This window comes from Plectropomus leopardus, chromosome 13, assembly GCF_008729295.1.
Source record: "Plectropomus leopardus isolate mb chromosome 13, YSFRI_Pleo_2.0, whole genome shotgun sequence".
In the NCBI taxonomy this organism is placed as follows: domain Eukaryota; kingdom Metazoa; phylum Chordata; class Actinopteri; order Perciformes; family Serranidae; genus Plectropomus; species Plectropomus leopardus.
In genome coordinates this window covers 21,546,207-21,565,548 of record NC_056475.1, presented here as the reverse complement: position 1 = coordinate 21,565,548, position 19,342 = coordinate 21,546,207, and the positions used below count along the sequence as shown (strand labels likewise).

Sequence of the window (19,342 nt, the reverse complement as noted above, 5' to 3'; positions counted from 1 at the left end):
TACATACTGTATGTTTCCACTGCCAAGGAAACCAGCTCAACCTCTCCTGTGCAAACACTCCCGTAACACACACACTCACCAAACAGGAAGAGTGTACCTGTTTGGTGTGAGTTGGCTGGGAACTGTCAGGTAAGCAGACTTAATTTTTGTTCCTTTGAAGTCAAACTTGGTTTAATAGCCTAAAGGTTCTGTTAGTTCTGATTATGAACACAGATTGTATCAAAGTAGGATTGAGCTCATTATTTTTGCTATGAAATGACTCTGAAGTAGGACGACAGCATGGTTTCATGGTAATGAGAGGGATTAGCAGGTGTGATGGCAGATGGTGACGTCAAACTTACAGGCAGGAATGACAGGGGAGACGAGACTACAGTGCGCAACTACATTTGGCTGAAATTTAGTTTATGAGGACAGAATCTTTAAAGATGTGATACTAGAAAAAAAACAAAAACAGTACGTTGTACCAGTGTCTTTTCAAGGCTTACTTGGGGAAACCTAAGCAAATTGGTTTAATTTATTTCAAAGGCATGGGGAGACAGAAACCGGCAACTAAAGAAGACATAGCAAAAAAATTAGCTTTTTAAGTTTGAAGGAAACAACCTGAAAATAAGAAAAAGTGAAAAAACCAAAAGTAAACAAAAATTACCGAAAATGACACTATATACGTCGGTATATCTGTGCCATAATTTTAAATATGAAATATTTTAATTATCTTTTAAAACTAATTTTTAGGTAAGTTTCTCGTCACATTTTACCAATTTTCAACCATTTGTGGCACATGTAGCACCAAGTTGGTCTTTTCCTGAAACCAATTTGCTCAGGTTTCAGTGTCAAGTAGCTTGTAAAAGACATTTGAACACAACACACCAGAACTGATGTGGATCCAAGTTTTAAAGGGTTAAGCAGCAGGTGGACAAGTGAGCTGTTTCTTAATGATCTGATTGGAATTCAATCAGAGACTGTCTCAGGAACATTCAAGACTTTGTCTGAGTTTGTAGGAAATAGTGGAGCACAATGCCTTTGGAATTTAGGGAGGGGATCAGGACAAAGATAAGATGGTATTTCGGTCAGAGTAACAAAAGCAGCTGTCAGACAAAAGACCTCCTTAAAGGCCAGGCGAGATTATATTTCTAGAAAACAACTAACAATCACACACGTCATCATACATGCCCTGAATCTCACAACTACAATCTGTTTAGTGAGTGTGTGTTACCGATGTTTATTTCTTACCTGCAGTCTTATCTGTGATGAAGAGAGGAAAGGATTTTAATGATACCAGCATTTGGAGGATTGGCACCACAGTGAGATCTGGCAGAGACATACTGTGGATTACAAAAGAGACTCATCACACCACTCAAGACCTGACCAGCAAGACACACATAAGGATTCCTGATTTTACAAAAACAAAAAACTTTCCAACTGTGTGATTACAAGTCTCAGACGTGAGATGACGCTTTCCATCTGATTCCTACAAACCTGCAACCATCAACAATGTTCACCCCCAGGAAAGACAGTCTCCCGTCCCCCAGCCTGGAGGACTCCTTCTTCCCTCTCTCCTCATCCTCCTCGGTCTCGCTCTCCTTTGCTCTCCCATCATCCACATCCTCTCTTGGCAGTAGTGACAGCGGAGGAGGGATCGAGACGGATCTGATCCTAGCTGCAGAGCTGGGTCAGGCTTTACTGGAGAAGAATGAGGAGCTGGCAGCCTCCCTGGAGCAGAGGGACAGGGAGCTGGAGGTAAGGACTGTGCAAACTTTATAACACTACTAAAGAAATACAGCACAGTGAGGTGAGAACAAACAGAGCACTAAAAACTCACTAACACATTGTGAAAAAAACATTGGATTTATATAGTGCCTTAAGCAGATTTAGCAATGATTTCACATTCATAAGTTTAGAATTCTCGTATCACATTTCTGTCTCCGCATATTGCATAGACAAGAGATACTCAACTTGCTTTGCCTTGGGGGCATTTTTAGGCCCGGGCCAGTTCATAAACAAACATTAATAATCAGGCAAATAAATAAATAATTAGCTGAGACCTCTGTTGGGGAGTACACGGGATCCCCCCCTGGCCATTTTTAAAATAAGCAAGTCATTTTGATGTGTTTTAATATACCCAGGCTTTATTTCCGTTCAGTTAAAAAAAAAAAAAATTCCAGTGTGAATCAATTTATTGCATTTTCATTGCGGACCACCAGCACTCTACCTTTAAGTTTAGTATCACTGATAAAGACAAAAACAATGAGACAGAGGACTACAGTAAATGATGTGAATGGCACAGAGACAAGTTATGGATGGATTTGTTTAGATATCATTCCTAATTTTATAAGTTGTAAAAAAATGGTAGCAGCAATGGAAGTATCTTTGTTGCTATTTGGAACAAACTGATTTTCTGTAAGTGTTTCTGTGAGTAGTTTTCCAGTCCATGATAATGCAGGTATGACTCTGCCCCTAATGTAGAGTAAAAAAATGTTTCCATTGAAGACATGTTGACATGTCAGAGCAGGAGAGCCCACATGTAAATAATAAAATGAATTATAACTGATTTCAAATTTAGCTGCTTTAGTGTGTTAGTGTCTTAAATCTATAAGTTGATAAACTCTGCATTTGCTTTTAAAAGGTTTAGTCATTCATGTCAATAACAACCCCCCCCCCCCCACAATTTTTTTTCTTTTTTCATTTTTTTTTGCTATTTTCAGGAAATGTACTTGTAGTTTCTTACTAATTTATTGCTAATTACTTGAGTAATTCCTTCCTAAGTTGCCCTTTGCCTTCCTGTCATTGCTTTTGTTTCAGAGGGTTAATGTTGTGTTCAATGTCTCAGGCTGTACAGCAGGAGAAGCATGTTCTGCAGAGGAAACTGGAGATGAACGAGCTGGCTTCTGGGCAGAGGGAGGCAGAGCTGACTGCAGATTTAGCTGCCTTGCGGACTGAGCTGGAACGACATCACAGCCAGGGGCGTGACCGGCGGAAGGACGAAAGCGAGCAGCTGACTCAGTTAGCCAATCACAACCAGCGCTTGGTGGAGCAGCTGGCAGAGGTTGGTTCATACAACCAGTGAAAGGGCAGCCTGAAGTCTGCCTTAATAAGCTGCCAAATCACATAAGAAAACATCTGTGCTGTTAGAATAAACAATCTAGAAGTATGTGCGTGTGGTGGAATTGTCTGCATATGTCATGCCACAGTCATGCAGACAGAAAAATGTAGACGAGCAGGTTTAGGAAGTCCTTACTTTGTCTCTCATTGTACCATTGACTTCTCAACTTTCCTATTTTCTGCCTTCTTAGGCTGTAACACTGGAGCACTCGCTGAGGACTGAGCTTCGTTCCCTCAGAGAAGAGATGGAAGAGTCATCTTTCAGCCGAAATATCAACTTCACACAGATAGAGAACATTCAAGCAGAGGTGCACCGACCAGTCACTTCTTAATGTTTTACACAAGCAAAATCAATGCCAAAGTAGCTGGCTTTGAACATATCATGCCCTCCTGAATGCTGCAGGATGGATGGTGATTTGCAAATAGTGTGAAATTACAAGGTAATGTAAGGAGAGTTGCTTATGTCTTGTGGGGCAAATCAAAGTCAAGTCTCAACTGACTGATGGTCACAATGAAATGAAATGAAAATTAGCTGGGTGGGGGATTATTTTATATGATCTAAAACTAGAGAAAATGTCCAGAAAACTGCATGTCTAATTCTTAGAACCATATATTTAATATGATACAGAAAAAATAATATATTTTTAGATACTTTCTAAGCTAATTTTCTTGTTTGATTTTGTTTTTTATTTTTCTTTATTTACTTTTTTTTTTTTTTGCAAATTTTCAGATAACTTTCCTGTAACTTTTTACGACTTTCTTGCTAATTTTTGCACCATTTTTTTTAAAGTTGCTCGTCACCTTCTTGCCATGTTTTTGAAAGAAATCAAGCCAATTTGCTCAGATTTCAAATGGCTAAATAATATGGCATTTCAAAGCTGTGTTTACAGCATGGGCAGATTATGAGACAATAGAGCTCCTGGGCACAGATCTGCAAAAGACACCACCACCTCACCTGCATAGGAGCAAGACAAACTGATTTTATCATGAATTTTCCATTTTTTTCATTTTTGTTTTGCCTTGTTTTGTAGTTGCTTTACATCTTTTTGTTGTTTTGTGTCTATTTGTAGTAATTCTGGATGTACATTTTGTCTGTTTTTGTAGTTATTTTGTATCATTTTATAATTCCTTTGCGTTTCCTTGTGGTCTTTTTGTGTCTTTTCCTGGTCTGTAGGCTATGTGGTAATTTGACTTTTTGCAGGTGAGGGCCACGGGGCCCTTATAATTCTGGGCCCCTGGGCCTTTGACTTGCAGGCTCGTTTAGGAAGCCATCAATATTTCACAGTGTTTTTACATTTAAGTCCTTTCAAAGAATTATGCCTAATAATTAAAGACTGAAGTCGCCTGCATAAGGATGCTGTAAATTTGATTGGTTTGGTACTTTGCCAAGTGGAAACTTGAGAATCAAAAGATTTTGTTTTTAAGTCTCAAGTTAGGTCAAGTCTTTAGGGAATCATGTGTCGCTTACCTTAAGTCAAAATGAATTCTTGAGTTTTGGTTTGACTGGAGTCTCATGTCTATAGCACTGTTGCTAAGCAACGATGGAGATATTAGCAGAAAGTCAAGCCATGAAGATTTCACAGAATTTTTTGGGCCTAAGTAGCTGTAATTTAAAGCATCTAAATCTACTTAAAGCCACTTTCTTTTACCTGTCTCATTGCACCGTTTATTCAGTATTTTGTGTTGGTCTGTCTTTCTCTTCTTCTCGTGCAGAACAGAGTTTTACTGGGGCGACTGTCGCACATGGAGGCACAACTCAAAGCCTCACAGGAAGACACCGACAGACTTCGCATGGAGAGAGAGAGAATGAGAGACAGAGTGTCAGAACTACAAATGAAACTGAGAGAGAAAGAAGCAGAGGTGAGGGAACAATGACTGACTGGTGTTACACAGATGAACTGTAGCTTGGAGAATGAGAGAGCTGCAGGGGATATTTACTCAGCACTAACACAAGTCACAAAAGGAACTAGTTTGAAGTCCTTGGTGTGTGTGTGTGTGTGTGTGTGTGTGTGTGTGTGTGTGTGTGTGTGTGTGTGTGTGTGTATGTGTGTGTTTGTGCCTGACTCTAACTCTGTGTGTATGTGTGTGTGTGTAGATAGAGCAGGAGCAGGGAGTGGTGTTTGAGTTGCGAACTGTTAATCGCTCTCTACAGCAAAAAGCTCTGAACCTGGGAGAAGAGAGCTTTCTGGACAGTACACAAACACAACCATTGTCTCTGCATAGTGAAATTCAGCAATCACAGGTACACACACACACACACACACACACACTTACGCAGGTCAGTTTTGGGGAAATTATATAAGCTCTCTTTACCCTAACCCTGGCAGCTAACCCAAAAATCAGCTTTTTCCCAATCGGAGACACACTTTTTGTCCCCAAGCCATCCCCATGTAACTGGTCTTTAGTCTGAAATGTGTCCCTGAGGGTAACACAAGTCTCACACACACACACACACACACGACACTGAATAACTGCACAGACTTCCTTCTTTGGACAGTTTGACACGGATACCAACTGATTTGAAATCCCAAACCTTTTTGGAATCTGTATCTAAAACACAAACACCTCGTAATAAGCGTTCTGATGTCACTGACCATCTTCTGTTGTGTCGCTGTGTGTTTCTCTCCTGCTCACCAGGCCAGAGAGGCTCTTCTAGCTCACTCCGAAGTCCTGCAGGCAAAAGATGAAGAGATTAAAGCGCTCACAGAGGAGGTCTGTTGAACTGTTTACAACCACGCACACACAACTTTCAACAAGAAAATGTAACTTAGTGATTCATCTGAGAAGATGAAATATTGTGATTTGTTACTGGTTTCCATGAAATCATAATGCATTCACTTGACAAAAAAAGTTTTTCTGAATTTACAAGATTATCTCAAAATTCTGAGAAGTTTTCAGGGCAAAAAAACGCTGCTGTTTTTCTGAAATAAAGAAAATAATCTTGTAAATCCAGAAAAAACGACAAGAGTATCATCTAGTTAATATAGAGTAACAAGAGCTATTTTTTACCATTAAAACATTTCTTAGAATTTGAAGATAATAATCTCATAATCGTATTAATTCAGGAAAACATAGCAAATATTTTAAAGTAAAGTTAAAACTGCAGTGGGTGAAAACCTTTGCTACTGTGTAAAGAAATAGATTTGTTTAGAGTATGCAAGCAAAGCAGCACGATTAGTTATTTTAAAGTCGTTACAAAGGTAGGCTTTAACTTTAAAATGGGAAAACAGAAAGTAGCATAACATCAATAGACTTTTCTTAAGAAAAAAAAAATTAAAAAAACAGACATTGTCTAGATTTTACATTTGCATCTTGCCCCAAAGTCCACTTCACTCAAAAATGTGTTTTGCCAATTGGTACTTCATTTGGATTTTTGCCCTCTACTGTGCAGGATTGCATGTGTGCAGATTTTGATACTCGAAGGCTGCTGAAGGGGGACAGATTCTTTGTGCTTTAGTTAAATACGAGTTTAAAACATGCACATGTAAGCGATTATTTTGTGACATCTTAACTAATTTGGAGCCAATCGTGGTCTTATATGCAACTTACCAAAGTGTGACCTGGAAACTTGCAGCCTTCAGAGCACATTTACGAAGAATGGAGCTTTCTAGTGTCCATAATTAAACTTTGAAATGAAAAATATAAAGGAGAAAGAGTACATGTAAATGTACATGTATGAATTTCTAAAGTAATTTATTGTTTGTTTGTGTGTGTGGAAAAATCATATTTGACACAAACTATTTTTCAAATCACAGTATTTTAAATGTCTGAAAACTTGAGTTGTTTTTTTTTTAAATAAGGAAAAATAAAATATTCATCATTACAATATTTCAAATTTGGCAGCTGCAATCTCAACGAGAAGAGCTGGAGTCTTTGCGGAAGGAAATCGAGCCATTTACATGCAGTCCTGAAAAGCCGAGCTACAGGTGATGCTACACAACAACTCAATGTCAATTTCATGTCATCTGATTTCAGCTGAGCCCATAGTGATATATATTCTGTTAATCATCATATCAACGTGCAGTTGCTTAGAGAGCGAATTGGCCATGGTGCGTCAGGAAAAAGAAACACTCACTCAGCAGCTTCTCAACACCATCAGACACAAGGTGGCGCTGTCTCAAGAGCTGGATGCCTGGCAGGTGAGTCTGTGTGCAGCAGGGATAGAAAAGGGTAAATCACGTGTTTTTGGCAACACGTTCAAAGAGGTGTGTTTACAAGCAGAATATTGCTCTTATCTTGTGGCAGGAGGATATGCGGTTGGTGATCAATCAGCAGGTTCAGCAAAAGGAGGAGGAGAGACTGAAGGAATCAGAGCGAGAGAAAGAAAAAACAGTGGGACTCCAAAGAAGCAAGTCTTTAAGAGTGAAGGGAGAAGGAGGAAAAGGATTCTTCTCTTCCTTATTCAAAGACAAGTAACAGAGAGATGTGGCAGCAGTTTAAACGGACTACATGAGCCTTTATCTTTGCCACTGTGAGCTTCTGCTGCAAGATAATATACACTGTAAAGTGTTATCAGCACCAACAATGTTTACAGACCTCATCTTTGAATATATATGTATATATGTATGTACAGTATATCATTTCAGAATTTAAGATTTTATATAAAAACATTTTAAAGCCACATCTGTTGTTTTTTTGTCACCACAGCATCGTAAAGCAGCATTTTAAAAAACTATGTTGGTCTCTCTGAATGAGTTTAGCCAAAACATGAACTTTTAAGAGGTGATGCATTTATATGTAAACAAAACAAAACAACAACAACCACAAAACAAGGGAAAGACATAAGACTCAAGTGTGAAAATGGTTGACAGGGTGTCTGCAGGTATCAGACACTTATATTTAATGATTTTGAAAGTGTTTTTTTTTTTTTAAATATAATTTTTAACCAAATTTAAGACTGTTTTTTGGATAAATAATCTTTTTCTTATGTATGATTTTATGTAGGAATATGGTTATTAGAGAGAGTTACGTTTAAAGATGGTAACATCAGATATTTAGACTTGAACAAGATTTTGACTCATTTTGACAAGAAATTATAATATGGATAAATTGAATTAGATATAAATTCAAATTTCTGAGTTTTTTAATGGCTTTTATGGTCTAATATTTAAGAAATTGAATTTAAGAAATTTTAACAAAAAATTTGCAGATTTTCTTTTTATCTGTTGTCTTCGACATGATTACTCTCACATAGAGTGCAAATATTCCGTTGCGAAAATGGGACTTTTTTTTGGACAAGTTTGATTTTTCCTGAGAATTCACACTGCAATCAAAAGCATCAACTTATAGATTGTGCAGAATGGTGGACCTGCTACAAATGTCTCAAATTTGCATAGTTTCTTGTATGAATAGTTTTGATGCAAAATACTTTCTACGGGCAATTATTTTTGCATTTTTCTTTCGATTTCATTGACCATTTTAATATTACTTATATACAGTATTTCATCCATAGTTAATACTTAAAATATTTATGATTATAAATATTTTTTTAAAAATGTCACTACAGTATTGCAAAGGATTACATATTAATGCTGAAGAAAAAAAAATGCTAGAAATAACATCTTTAATAAATTAATTCCAAAAAGACAATCACCCCCTTCCACTTCTCTCTATGCTTATATTACATAACGTATAAATAAAATATGCAACATTTCATATGTTAAACAGGACTGGAAATGCCCTGAAGCAGCGTGAGTAGTGCAGGTTGCATACAGGTCAGTGTTTCCACATGCCTTCATCTATATACATACAGTACAGTCCTGGCTCAGTGGAGTCAGTGCATCGCCGCTCTCACAACCCTCTGCTGGACGTCAGGAGCAGCACCTTTTCTTTTCCAGTCAACAGGCTGTTTGCTCATGTGTGGATTATCACACAATTTATATGCTGGCAAAAAAAAGTACACACACTCAAACACACAATCACTTACTCATACACACAGTTTTAGGGATCAAACGGGCATTTTAGCGTGATTTTACCCATTTCTGCTGACCACTTTGTTTTGACATTATTCCTCCAGGCATCAGGGTTGTGTTAAAGAAAACAGTGAGCCAATATGGACAAAAAGAAAAGAATCATGTGAATTTGGTCATTTGTATTACTAACCCGTTATAGTTTTACTGTTTCTATGGCTGCTTTCCGAAACACATGCTTTTTCTTTTTGCTTAAAGAGCACTGCAGCTGCATACAAAGTGTGCACTATTAGACGGAGTAAATTGAGTCATACAACTTACATACAACTGTCACAATATTGCGCCTTGAACTTTGACCCCCCTTTCTTTAGAAAATGGTCAGCAGAAAGGTCAGGTATTTAAGTACTGGAGTTAATGGGCTGAAACATGACAAACACAATAATCTTTCAATATAATCTATACACATTAAGACTCTTTTTGACCACCTACAGTAGAAAACTTTTGTTATTTTCAGTTTACAGTACAGTATGCCTCTCATCCTTTCTGTTTTCATTGTCCAGAAGGTGATGTGCAGTCTGGTTTCAAGTGGGCCAGTAACGCATCTCCAGTCACAGTCGTTGAGATTTTCAAAATGTTCATCTGTTCTCCTGTTTAATCCACTCAGAAAACATCACCTCCATCTTGAGAGGTAGATATCAAGTCCCATCTTTGGGCTCTGACAATCAAACAATCCACGTTATTCAGGTGGCTCATGGGAATTGCTTTACCTTGAAAGTTTGGGTCATTCTGAAGCCTCTGAAACAGGTCTCTGAATGGATGTCCTGACAGCAAGTTGTAACTCCAGCAGGGTTTAGTGGAGGATTATCCCACATTGACGCCAAGGCCCACCTGCAGCTTGTCCCCTCTGTGATTCACAAAGGCACCCATAATCAGGGTGGCAGGGAGTGGGGTCAGGCGCTTCTCCAATACGCCTCCTATTATGCACCGACTGTTTATCATACCTGAATACACACACAAAAACGGTCTCATATACTTCATGTTGTTTTTCCATTTAGACTGACATTTAACTCAAAGTTGCGGGAAAAAAAGTACCTCTAAAGACCATGTTGGCCTCTGGAAGTTCCATCTGGTACCCAAATGAGGTTGTGGTCTCCTGTGTCCTGGTACTGGCTTCGAACTCCACTCCCACTTGGATCTGGTGACACAAAAACACGTGGATGCGCATTTGCAAAATGTAATTAAATGGTGTGTTAATTAAGTATGATGGAGGGAAAAAAAAGGACTTTTGTATCAATTAATGCACATATAAAAGGTATAAATTAATGCACTGATTTAAAAAAAGCGGTAAATACAGGAATTAATAAAAAAAAATATATAAATACCAGGCATAAATAAATATGGAAAAAAAAGGCATAAACAAATGTAATTAAAAGTAATTAAAAATAAATGAATTAATAAAGGCATTCATTAATAAATATGGAAAAAAGTATTTTAAAAAGTCAGGATTGAAAAATATAACAAAATGGGCATTAAAATCTAAATAAATAAATACAGGCATAAATCAATATATAATATATATACAGATGCAAAGTAATAAATATGGAAATAGGTAAATGTATGAATAAATGCAATGCAAAAATAAATAAAAGAATAAATAAATGCTGAAATACATGAACTGACTAAATAAATGAATAAATAAAAGAATGTTGAAATAAATATGAAAATAGATAAATGCAATAACATATGAATAAAAGCTGATATATAAACAAGACACAATTAACTATCTTTAACTTATTTCTTCATTACTGTACAACTATATTTGTTTATTTCTGTATTTCTGTGTTTGTATATTATTGCCGTAGGAGGTGCAAATCTCTGCATTTATTCATTTATGCAAGTATGCATTTATTAACATATTTATTCAAGCATTTATTTATTATTTAGTGTATTTATTAATTTACTTTTGCATTTCCACTTTTTCTTTATTTTATGTGTTATTAATACATACAAATTTATGTAATCATTGATACTCATTTTTCATCCTTTTACTGTATGACAGTATTTGCTGTACCTGTTTGTTGGCTCTGTGATAGTAGCTAGCATGGGCACCTCCTTTACCAGCATTCAGCGTCGCCACCCAGTTTGGTCCTGCACGGTGAGACAGAAAAAGGGTGAAACTATTGCTGCCAAATTAAGCAAAACAGATCTGGAGAGGTACCCCTCAGTAATCAGTGTTTAAAGCAGATTCAATCAAATCCAAAATCTCACTTGAGTACTGCCCGGCCAAAGTAAGAATCCCTCCTTCCTCTGCTCGGCCCCGATGGTAGACCAGTTCCCCTCCTAAAACCAGCCCAGAAGATACACTCTGCAGGAAGTGTGCCACGAGGATTACTGTGCAGGAGTAGCACACACAGATACACAAAAGATGAGAAAAAAATTACAATCATGTATTTTGTTGAGTATTAAGTACTATGTGAAAAAAAGAACATTTGACTGAGTGCAAATGATTCTATTTTTTAATATATACACATACAACATACATACATACATACATACATATACATATGTGTATACATACATATACATATGTGCGTGTGTGTGTGTATATATATATATACATATATATATTTATTTATTTATTCATATATTTTCTCACCTGACTCTCTGAGGATGTCAGGGTTGGCTACCGTCACAGCAGCGGTAAAGTCGTTCCCTCTGTACTCAGTTTCAAACTGCCATGTTACAAACTGGGACTGCTGAGTCTAAAACACAATCAAACAGAAGCATTAATTTCGTGTAAAGTAAAGCGACTGTTTAGTGACAGACATTAGACAAGAGACGGACAATAGGATCTGACCTGGAACACTGTTCTGGCTCGTACGCGCTCTGTGAGGTGCAGCAGAGCGTGAGCGTTCAGACTGCCTGAGGAGTCCATCTCACCGATCAATGCTGGGGCATCCTGAAATGTGAGGAAGGATCAAGATGCAAATAATCAACTCAAAAAACAAGCAACTTCATCCTTTTTATCAACATCTATACCGCTAAGCATATTAAAGTATCTGTGATATGTTGATTGTGTCATGAATCATGCCTGACCTTGTCCTTGCTGTAATCATCAGACTGCAGATGCTCCACGTGGAATCGATAGTATGAAGGACTAACAGCACTGAGGTGGAGAGTGTGACTGACCTGGAAACAAACACATAAATCATGTTAAAAATAGGGCATTATTACGTGTTTAAATAGGAGATATACACCCTATCTTATCTTCACAGCAAATTGTTTGAATGGAAATTAATATGGCAGGAAGAGTCACCTTGAAGAAGCTGCTCAGAGTTTTATTGAGGATCATCTTGACTCCCTCAATCTGTTGGGGAAACACATCTGAGGAGAAAAACAAAACAAAAACATTACTAATTCACTACTTTCTCTTTGTATTGTCTACTGCACCTCTTTAAAGGTCACATATTCTGATCAGTTTCAGGTGCATTGTATTTTTGGTTTCTACCAGAACATGTTTACATGCTTCAGTTTTCAAAAAATACTTCATTTTTCCTCATACTGTCTGCCTGAATAAACCTATACTCAGCCTCTGTTTGAAACACTCTGTTTTAGCGACTGTCTCTTTAAGCCCTTCCCTCGAAAAAGCCCAGTCTGCTCTGAGTGTCAGCGTTTTCGGGTCTTTCACATTTGCACTCTCGGTGTCTTTGCACCACTATGCCAGTCAAGAAATAACTGTAATGGCACTACAGCCAGAGATTCTACTTTTACAACTTCACAGAAGCCCTGTCGACTCGTTTAGAGCCACCGTTTCTGAAAACGAACTTTACACATTTCTCTCCAGACTGAGCGTTTTGATACTTTCACAGTATTTATATAACAACTATGCCTGCTTTACAAAAGGAAAGATGGTGAAATCTGACTTTTTACAATATGGGACCTTTGAATTTGATGTGTGGTCTCCAAGGTTCTTTTCATCAAAAAATACCTTTGCAGCTCCTGTGGAGAGAGTGAAAGCTGCCTGGGTTGGGTAGGCGGCCATCTCTCCTCTCCCAGCGAGGTGGACTGTCCCAGTGAGCAGGATGTGCGTCCCAGCGAGAGGGAGGGGGGTCCGTAGAGAAAGGCCAGTTCTGATGGCCCGGACCTGAAGATAAAGCCAGAACACTGCCCATGTGGGCGCAACCCTTCCTGTAAGATGCAAAGAGTCAAAGGAGAGATTTATGATGATCAGGGTTCCCATAGATTTTCATAGACAAAACATTTCTGACTTTTCAAAGACTCATCTTAAATCAAGAGAAAGAGGGAATGCTGGGAGAAAATTAACAAACGTAAATAAAACATTTTCACACATTACGTTACACTGACGATACAGAAAATACATGTTCTGTTATGTAACATTACGAGGAGTCCACAGAAGATTACTGTAACAATTTCATTACACACAACTAAATTTCATGACTTTTCCAAACTTACGATGATTTTCAACTCCTGAAACCTGGATCGACATTGTTTTTTAACAGCCTTCAGGCACCTTTCATAAGTGTTGTGAGCGTTAAGCAAATTGGTTTGATTTCTTTCGAAAACATTTAAAAAAGGCAATGAGCAAATTGGCAAGAAATGTCCTGTAAATTAAAAGAAATTAGTAGATTAGATTAGATAAGTTTTAATAAATTATTTATTATTTTTCAATAAGAAAGGGAAAGAGGTCAAGAAAACTACATTATAATCAAAAAGTATTTATATATCTAAAATTATGTTACAGAATTATTACTTTTCAAAGCATTTTCAGGTCATTTTGTTGATTATTTTTGTTTTTCTGTCATTTTTAAAAAATAATTTTCTGGTAATTTTCGAATTTCTTGCTATTTTGGGATCATTTGTTCTGATGAGCTGCTCACTGCCTTTTTTTTTCTCTCCAAGGAAATCAAGACAGTTTACTCAGGTTTCTAAGGGTAAATAATTCAATGACTTTCTTAAAACTCAATGATTTTTTTTACAAATTCCATAGCTTTTGCTAGTAATTTAAATTAGTTTATACTAAATCTAAAACTTTGATTGCAAAAATGATTGAGGATATGTGCAACATGCGAGGCTGTCTGCTGTTTTCATGTGGAGGTGCAGTGATTCCCGTTAGCTAGCATGACCTTAGCATCAGCACAAACACACATATCTGTGCGCTGCTTGTTGTATTACCTACCTCCGACGTTAGCGAGCGACCTTAAAATCCCGAGTGGAGCTGAGAATCGCACATCAGAAAAACTGTCAGGTGGGATTTTTCATTGAAAAACTACAAACACGATGAAATAATTGATGCTGGGATACACTGATGCTGCAAATAGCTCCCTCCTCCAGATGTGAGGCGCCGCCCTGAAAATGTGTCCCTCTGGAAACACGGTGGACATTCTGTGATCTGAGAAATGGCGCGTTTACATTTATATGTGTAAATCCGGCGACTAAGTATCAACATTATCATAAAAAGATTTAAACAATTTAACCGCATAATATAAACGGAAAATATGTTCGTGTTGCTGTTTGGGGGGGGGGCTTTGAATGCGATATGAAACAAAGTAACGTTCCCGTATTTTCTTGTTTCTGGTCGGACTACTGAACCTGCAACACGGCGTTCAACGCAAGCTGCTACAGGTGAGATAATATTATTGGGCTTTCATGTACTGCAGCGCCGGAGAGCAGGAGAAGGTCAACGGCTTTCATCCACACTACAGTCTGTTTAATTTATGTTTTTTTTTAGCCGAGCTTGTCTTAGACACAAGATACGGACGTTATTTACTGACATACACAACTACTGCGGTTATATTAGACCGTGAGGAGGACAAACGTGGTCATTAGCGCTCCTACGCGCTTCTCCTCCTTCCGCACTTAATGCGATAAAATCCGCTTTACCTTCAGGGAATTGACTTTTTGTGTTTCCAGTTGGACTGGACATGTCTCCTTCACGGTCCATATTGCTGGTGGGAGAGGGGAACTTTTCGTTTTCTGCCTCTGTGAGCCAGTTTGAGACGGACACCAGCGTGACGGCCACTTGCCTGCAGCATCAGGAGGAGGCACTGCGGCAGGAGGGCGCAGCCACCAACATCAAGACCATCAAGGACTCTGGTACGGCTTTGTGAGTACACTGATAACTGTGCCGAGGTGTATTTTGTACGACGGAGTTTTAGGGCCACGGTTAGGATTTCAAGAATAAAGTCGTAATATTAGGAGAAAAAATTCGTAGTAATTTGAGAAAAAAGTCGTAATGTTATGAGAATAAACTCATAATAATACGAGCTTAAAGTCGTAGTTTTACGAAAAAAAGTCATAATTTTATGAGAATAAAGTCGCAATATTACGATAGAAAAGTCCTAATGTAAGGAGAAAAAAAATATCCTAAATTTACGAGAATGCCGAACACTGGGTACAGTGGTAATATCCCCTTTCTCGTAGAAATACGACTTAATTTTGTGATAGTACTGCTTTATCCTATTTTTTTTTTTTTTAATTCTCGTAAATTACGATTTTGTTTTCTTGTAAAAATCCAACTTTATTCTCATAATATTACAGCTTTATTCTTATAAAATTATGACTCTTTTCTTGTAAAACTCGTAATATTGCGACTTTTTTTTCTCTCATATTACAACTTTATTCTCGAAATTATAACTTTATTCTCTAAATCTAACTTTTTTTCCTCCCTAGTAATTTTGAGCCGCTTTTTGTACTCTCTGTTCTCATGTGTTAATTAGGCGGAGTGGTGCTTTTTGAGGTGGACTGCACAAAGCTGAAGGAGTGTGCGTCTCTGCAGGGTCGTGTGTTTGACCGTGTGGTGTTTAACTTTCCTCACTGCGGGAGGAAGAGTGGGGTTAAAAAGAACAGAAATCTTCTCAAAAACTTCTTTCTCAGGTATGACTGCATTATACTGTAGGATTCAACCCATTCACAGCATTTTCTGTTGCTCTCTACAGCATCCACCATCTAAATCTTTTTTAGATAACTGATATTTGGAACTGATAAACATTTACAACAAAAATGAAAAGCTGTCTGTCAGTATTTAGAAATACAACGCACACAACCAACATAAAAGTTTGTTTAAATGCCTTTGGCAAATGTTAAATAAAAACTGGAACGTTCAACATCATATACAGCAAGTTCTTAGCCACTTTTTTTTAAAGTCAAGTGAACATTTAAATAATGAAATGAATAAATAAAAATAGATCCCTGAGGTTTTGCAAAGTAAAAGTCCCTTCCCGTCCCGTCCCTTTGCACTTTTTAATTAGTCCATTTTATCAGCCATCATTAAAATAAAATGCCGATACAGATAAATAAAGTAAGATATAATGAAAACATTTTTTTAACAGAAAGTACCATTTTGGCATCTGCACTGAAACTCTGATTATTATAAGGGCTGATGATACCATCTTCACTTTTCCATAATGACATACTAAGCACTTGTAATTGTTTTTCTGTGTCTCCAGTTGTGTTCAGGTTTTGTCTGAAAATGGCGAGGTCCACGTGTCCTTGTGCAACGGACAGGGTGGGACACCGGCAGACCAGCCGAAGCGAGAGTGGCACAACAGCTGGCAGGTGGCCGCCATGGCGGCAGAGGCACACCTGATCCTCAGTGATGTCCATGCGTTTGAAAGTGAGAAATACCAGAGCTACAAGTGCACTGGATACAGGTAAGGAGTAAAGGTGAGTGTGTAAATAGAAACAGCCCTTTGTGTCCGGGTATTAGTGTGTGTCTTTGATGTGTGTTTGCATACTGACACTCTCTGATGATGGTGTTCCTGTTGCACAGGAGCCAGGATAAAGGCTTTCATGTGGGGAAAGGTTTGGTCCACGTGTTCACTCGCAGCCTCCCCTACACTCCTGCTCAGATACTTAAGGTGGAGGAGGCTGTTGAAGGGGACAAAGTTCAGTACAACATACCAGCCGAGCTCAGTGATTACATATTCAGGTACACATAGACACTCAGGCTTTTTGAGCATAATAAGCACCAACGCAAAAAGTTACATAACCATGTCTCGTCTCTTTTATCAGGGGATTTCTCTGCCCAGGTTCTGTCCATCCTGTCAGGTTGGTGCAGGATTTTCTTCTCAAAGGACTGGCGGAGAAGTGGTCTGTCTCCATGACAACAGAGACCATTCCCTTCCTCCTCACGGCCAAACAGCTGCAGGCATGCTGCCGTGATGTCGACAGCGCGCACTGCTACTGGGTCCAGCTGCTTCAGAAAGACCTCAACTGTGACACTCAGACCTCTTCAGACAAAGAGAAAGATTTGGACAGTCAGGGGGACACAGGAGACACCCTGTCAGCCACATGTGCTACTTCGGAGAACAGGGTGAGGAACAAAGGAGCTGAGTGCTTAAGGTCCGCATGCTCTCTTGATGTCGATCCTGAAGGGGAAAGTGGTCTTTACGTGCTGCGTCCATCACTGCTCCCTCAGATGGAGGAGCTTCTAACGAAAAAAGAGTTGATTAAAAAGGCAGGGAGTCACGAGGAGGATGAGGGGAATAATAAAAGTGTTGAGGGACATAAGACGGACGGGTCCTTTGGGGGCTGTAATGGTGTCACCAGCTTGTTATTTGGCATTAGTGGCCTGGTGTTTAGGAACGTGCCTGTCAACCTCTGGGCTCTGCCTGCCTTTCATGAGCTCCTCCTCAGAGGTGTTTTCCCATCACAATGTGAGCCAATCAAATTGCTCGGAGAGAGACTTGAACCGATGCTCGCCCCCTACGGGGTCTCCCTGGTCACAGAGCAGGGAGGTTTACGTCTTACGGCACAGCCAGTGGGTTTGGTTGGCAGGGTGTCAGCAAGCAATGCAAGTGACAACATTGTCAGCGTCACTGTGTCCCTGAATTTGGACCTCCTCGCCGTGCCCCTGTTCTCACTTCCTGACTGGCGGCTGCTGTGGTCACATGACCCACGCTTTTTACAGCACTTTACACTCTGTTCATCACCAGGGAAACCTTTCCGACCTTTCTCCCTGTTCCCCGAGCACTTTAGCTTTGACATCAGTTTCTGGACAGGGCCGACGTGGGAGGAGAGGAAGTTTCACGCTGTGATCAGAGAGGCGAGTCGCGGGACCGTGGAGCACATTAAGCTCATTGACACATTCTCACATCCTGACCTGAGTCAGACCAGCTACTGCTACAGACTCATCTACCACTCACACACACACGCTCTGTCACACACACAAGCCCTCCAGTTTCATAAAGACCTGGAGTCCCTCCTTACGTCTCGGTTAGAGGTCACCATCAGGTAGCAATGTCTTACTCTCCAGAAGGATCAGGGATTTAGCCTCTTATTTTTCAGAGACACTATTATTACTGTTACTGTCTGTTTGTAACCTCTAAATAAATGTAATTATTATCATTAAATTATTATAATCTGCAAAACTGTAGTTGAACAGTGTTTACAATAGTCGAGGCATTGTGTGCTGTATGTCTTTGAAATGTGATCGGCATTCTGTGTATCTGTTATAACTGTCATATAATAAACATGTTATTTAACATAAATTTGTGGTCTATTGAAAATCATTGTAAAATAGTAAAATTCACATGTAGCACATGCTGTGACAAAGCACAAAAGCAAATATTTTACAATAAAAGAAATCAATAATCTGTCACAAGCCAGGCCAATTTATTCCACAGCAGTGGAGGAAAAAGTTTTCTGAACTTTTTACACAGTGGTGGAATGTAACTATGTACATTTATTCAATTCATGTATTTAATTACAAATATGAGGTACTTGTACTTTACCTCAGTATTTTCCATTCATGCAATTTATGCTTTACCTACACAACATTTCAGAAGGCAAGGTACTTTTTACTTCACTGCATTTATCTGAGAGCTTTAGTTATTGGTTTACAAATAAAGACTTTTGCATAGGAGTTTATAAAAAAGATGTTTGGAGATAAATTACTGAACAATTTGTTCAAGTCTAGCTGAAAGGCTTAGTTGATTAATAATTTGTCAGAAAATTAATTACCAACTATTTTGATAAACATTTGATAAACTGTACATTGGGTATTTTTTTACTTTTAATGGTTATCCTGATTATACTTACTTAACATTTTTAATGCAGGACTTTTATTTGTAGTATTTTCAAAGTTTGGTTTTAAAACTCAGTCCAATACCACAGTGTAAGAGTAAAAAGTAAAAAGTAAAAGTATGTAAGCATTACCAGCAAAATGTACTGAACATTTTAAAGGTAAAAGAATTCATTGTGTTAAATAATGAGCCTTAAAAGTCCCAACACAAGATAATTTGTTCACACGTTATTATCAAGTGGAATAACATTAAAATGTTTTTCCCATGTATTTATTATGTTGCAGGGTAACC

General features: G+C 38.4%; 3 protein-coding genes across 5 annotated transcripts; 2 read left to right on the top strand and 1 right to left on the bottom strand.

The window, feature by feature from the left end:
• Positions 1-23: 23 nt before the first annotated feature.
• bicdl2 (BICD family like cargo adaptor 2) lies at positions 24-7,715 on the top strand. Of its 2 annotated transcripts, XM_042499319.1 has the most exons (10): positions 24-129; positions 1,237-1,737; positions 2,828-3,043; positions 3,291-3,407; positions 4,813-4,959; positions 5,195-5,341; positions 5,737-5,811; positions 6,943-7,025; positions 7,124-7,238; positions 7,345-7,715. In XM_042499319.1, the coding sequence occupies exons 2-10, from the start codon at positions 1,492-1,494 to the stop codon at positions 7,513-7,515; spliced, it is 1,317 nt and encodes a 438-aa protein (XP_042355253.1). In that variant the 5' UTR covers positions 24-129; positions 1,237-1,491; the 3' UTR covers positions 7,516-7,715. The 2 variants fall into 2 exon arrangements, with proteins under 2 accessions (XP_042355253.1, XP_042355254.1); XM_042499320.1 differs by lacking the exon at positions 5,195-5,341.
• Positions 7,716-8,696: 981 nt separating this feature from the next.
• On the bottom strand, positions 8,697-14,361 carry si:dkey-71l1.1 (uncharacterized protein LOC569883 homolog). Of its 2 annotated transcripts, XR_006106457.1 has the most exons (11): positions 14,206-14,361; positions 12,997-13,196; positions 12,325-12,392; positions 12,105-12,197; positions 11,866-11,967; positions 11,665-11,770; positions 11,277-11,399; positions 11,080-11,156; positions 10,101-10,203; positions 9,776-10,009; positions 8,697-8,982 (listed from the first exon to the last, which is right to left on the bottom strand). XR_006106457.1 is itself a non-coding variant. In XM_042499415.1 (10 exons), exons 2-10 carry the CDS (start codon positions 13,178-13,180, stop codon positions 9,870-9,872), a joined length of 996 nt encoding a protein of 331 aa, XP_042355349.1. In that variant the 5' UTR covers positions 13,181-13,196; positions 14,206-14,361; the 3' UTR covers positions 8,697-9,869. The 2 variants fall into 2 exon arrangements, 1 of the variants encoding a protein (XP_042355349.1); XM_042499415.1 differs by having other exon boundaries at positions 8,697-10,009.
• A 253-nt stretch (positions 14,362-14,614) lies between these two features.
• fdxacb1 (ferredoxin-fold anticodon binding domain containing 1) lies at positions 14,615-18,517 on the top strand. The gene is made up of 6 exons (XM_042499296.1): positions 14,615-14,651; positions 14,940-15,122; positions 15,746-15,902; positions 16,475-16,678; positions 16,798-16,956; positions 17,040-18,517. The coding sequence occupies exons 2-6, from the start codon at positions 14,951-14,953 to the stop codon at positions 18,262-18,264; spliced, it is 1,917 nt and encodes a 638-aa protein (XP_042355230.1). The 5' UTR covers positions 14,615-14,651; positions 14,940-14,950; the 3' UTR covers positions 18,265-18,517.
• Positions 18,518-19,342: the final 825 nt, after the last annotated feature.

Bases quoted from the DNA above. Each gene is read 5' to 3' on its own strand.
- si:dkey-71l1.1 (XM_042499415.1), bottom strand. From the start codon at position 13,180: ATGGGCAGTGTTCTGGCTTTATCTTCAGGTCCGGGCCATCAGAACTGG. The intron at 11,968-12,104 runs GTCAGGCATGAT...CTCACATTTCAG, and splicing joins ATGATTACAGCAAGGACAAG to GATGCCCCAGCATTGATCGG. The intron at 11,157-11,276 runs GTGAGATTTTGG...CTCACCGTGCAG, and splicing joins TTTGGCCGGGCAGTACTCAA to GACCAAACTGGGTGGCGACG.
- fdxacb1 (XM_042499296.1), top strand. From the start codon at position 14,951: ATGTCTCCTTCACGGTCCATATTGCTGGTGGGAGAGGGGAACTTTTCG. The intron at 15,123-15,745 runs GTACGGCTTTGT...TGTGTTAATTAG, and splicing joins CAAGACCATCAAGGACTCTG to GCGGAGTGGTGCTTTTTGAG. The intron at 16,957-17,039 runs GTACACATAGAC...CTCTTTTATCAG, and splicing joins CTCAGTGATTACATATTCAG to GGGATTTCTCTGCCCAGGTT.
- bicdl2 (XM_042499319.1), top strand. From the start codon at position 1,492: ATGTTCACCCCCAGGAAAGACAGTCTCCCGTCCCCCAGCCTGGAGGAC. The intron at 4,960-5,194 runs GTGAGGGAACAA...GTGTGTGTGTAG, and splicing joins TGAGAGAGAAAGAAGCAGAG to ATAGAGCAGGAGCAGGGAGT. The intron at 5,342-5,736 runs GTACACACACAC...CCTGCTCACCAG, and splicing joins GTGAAATTCAGCAATCACAG to GCCAGAGAGGCTCTTCTAGC.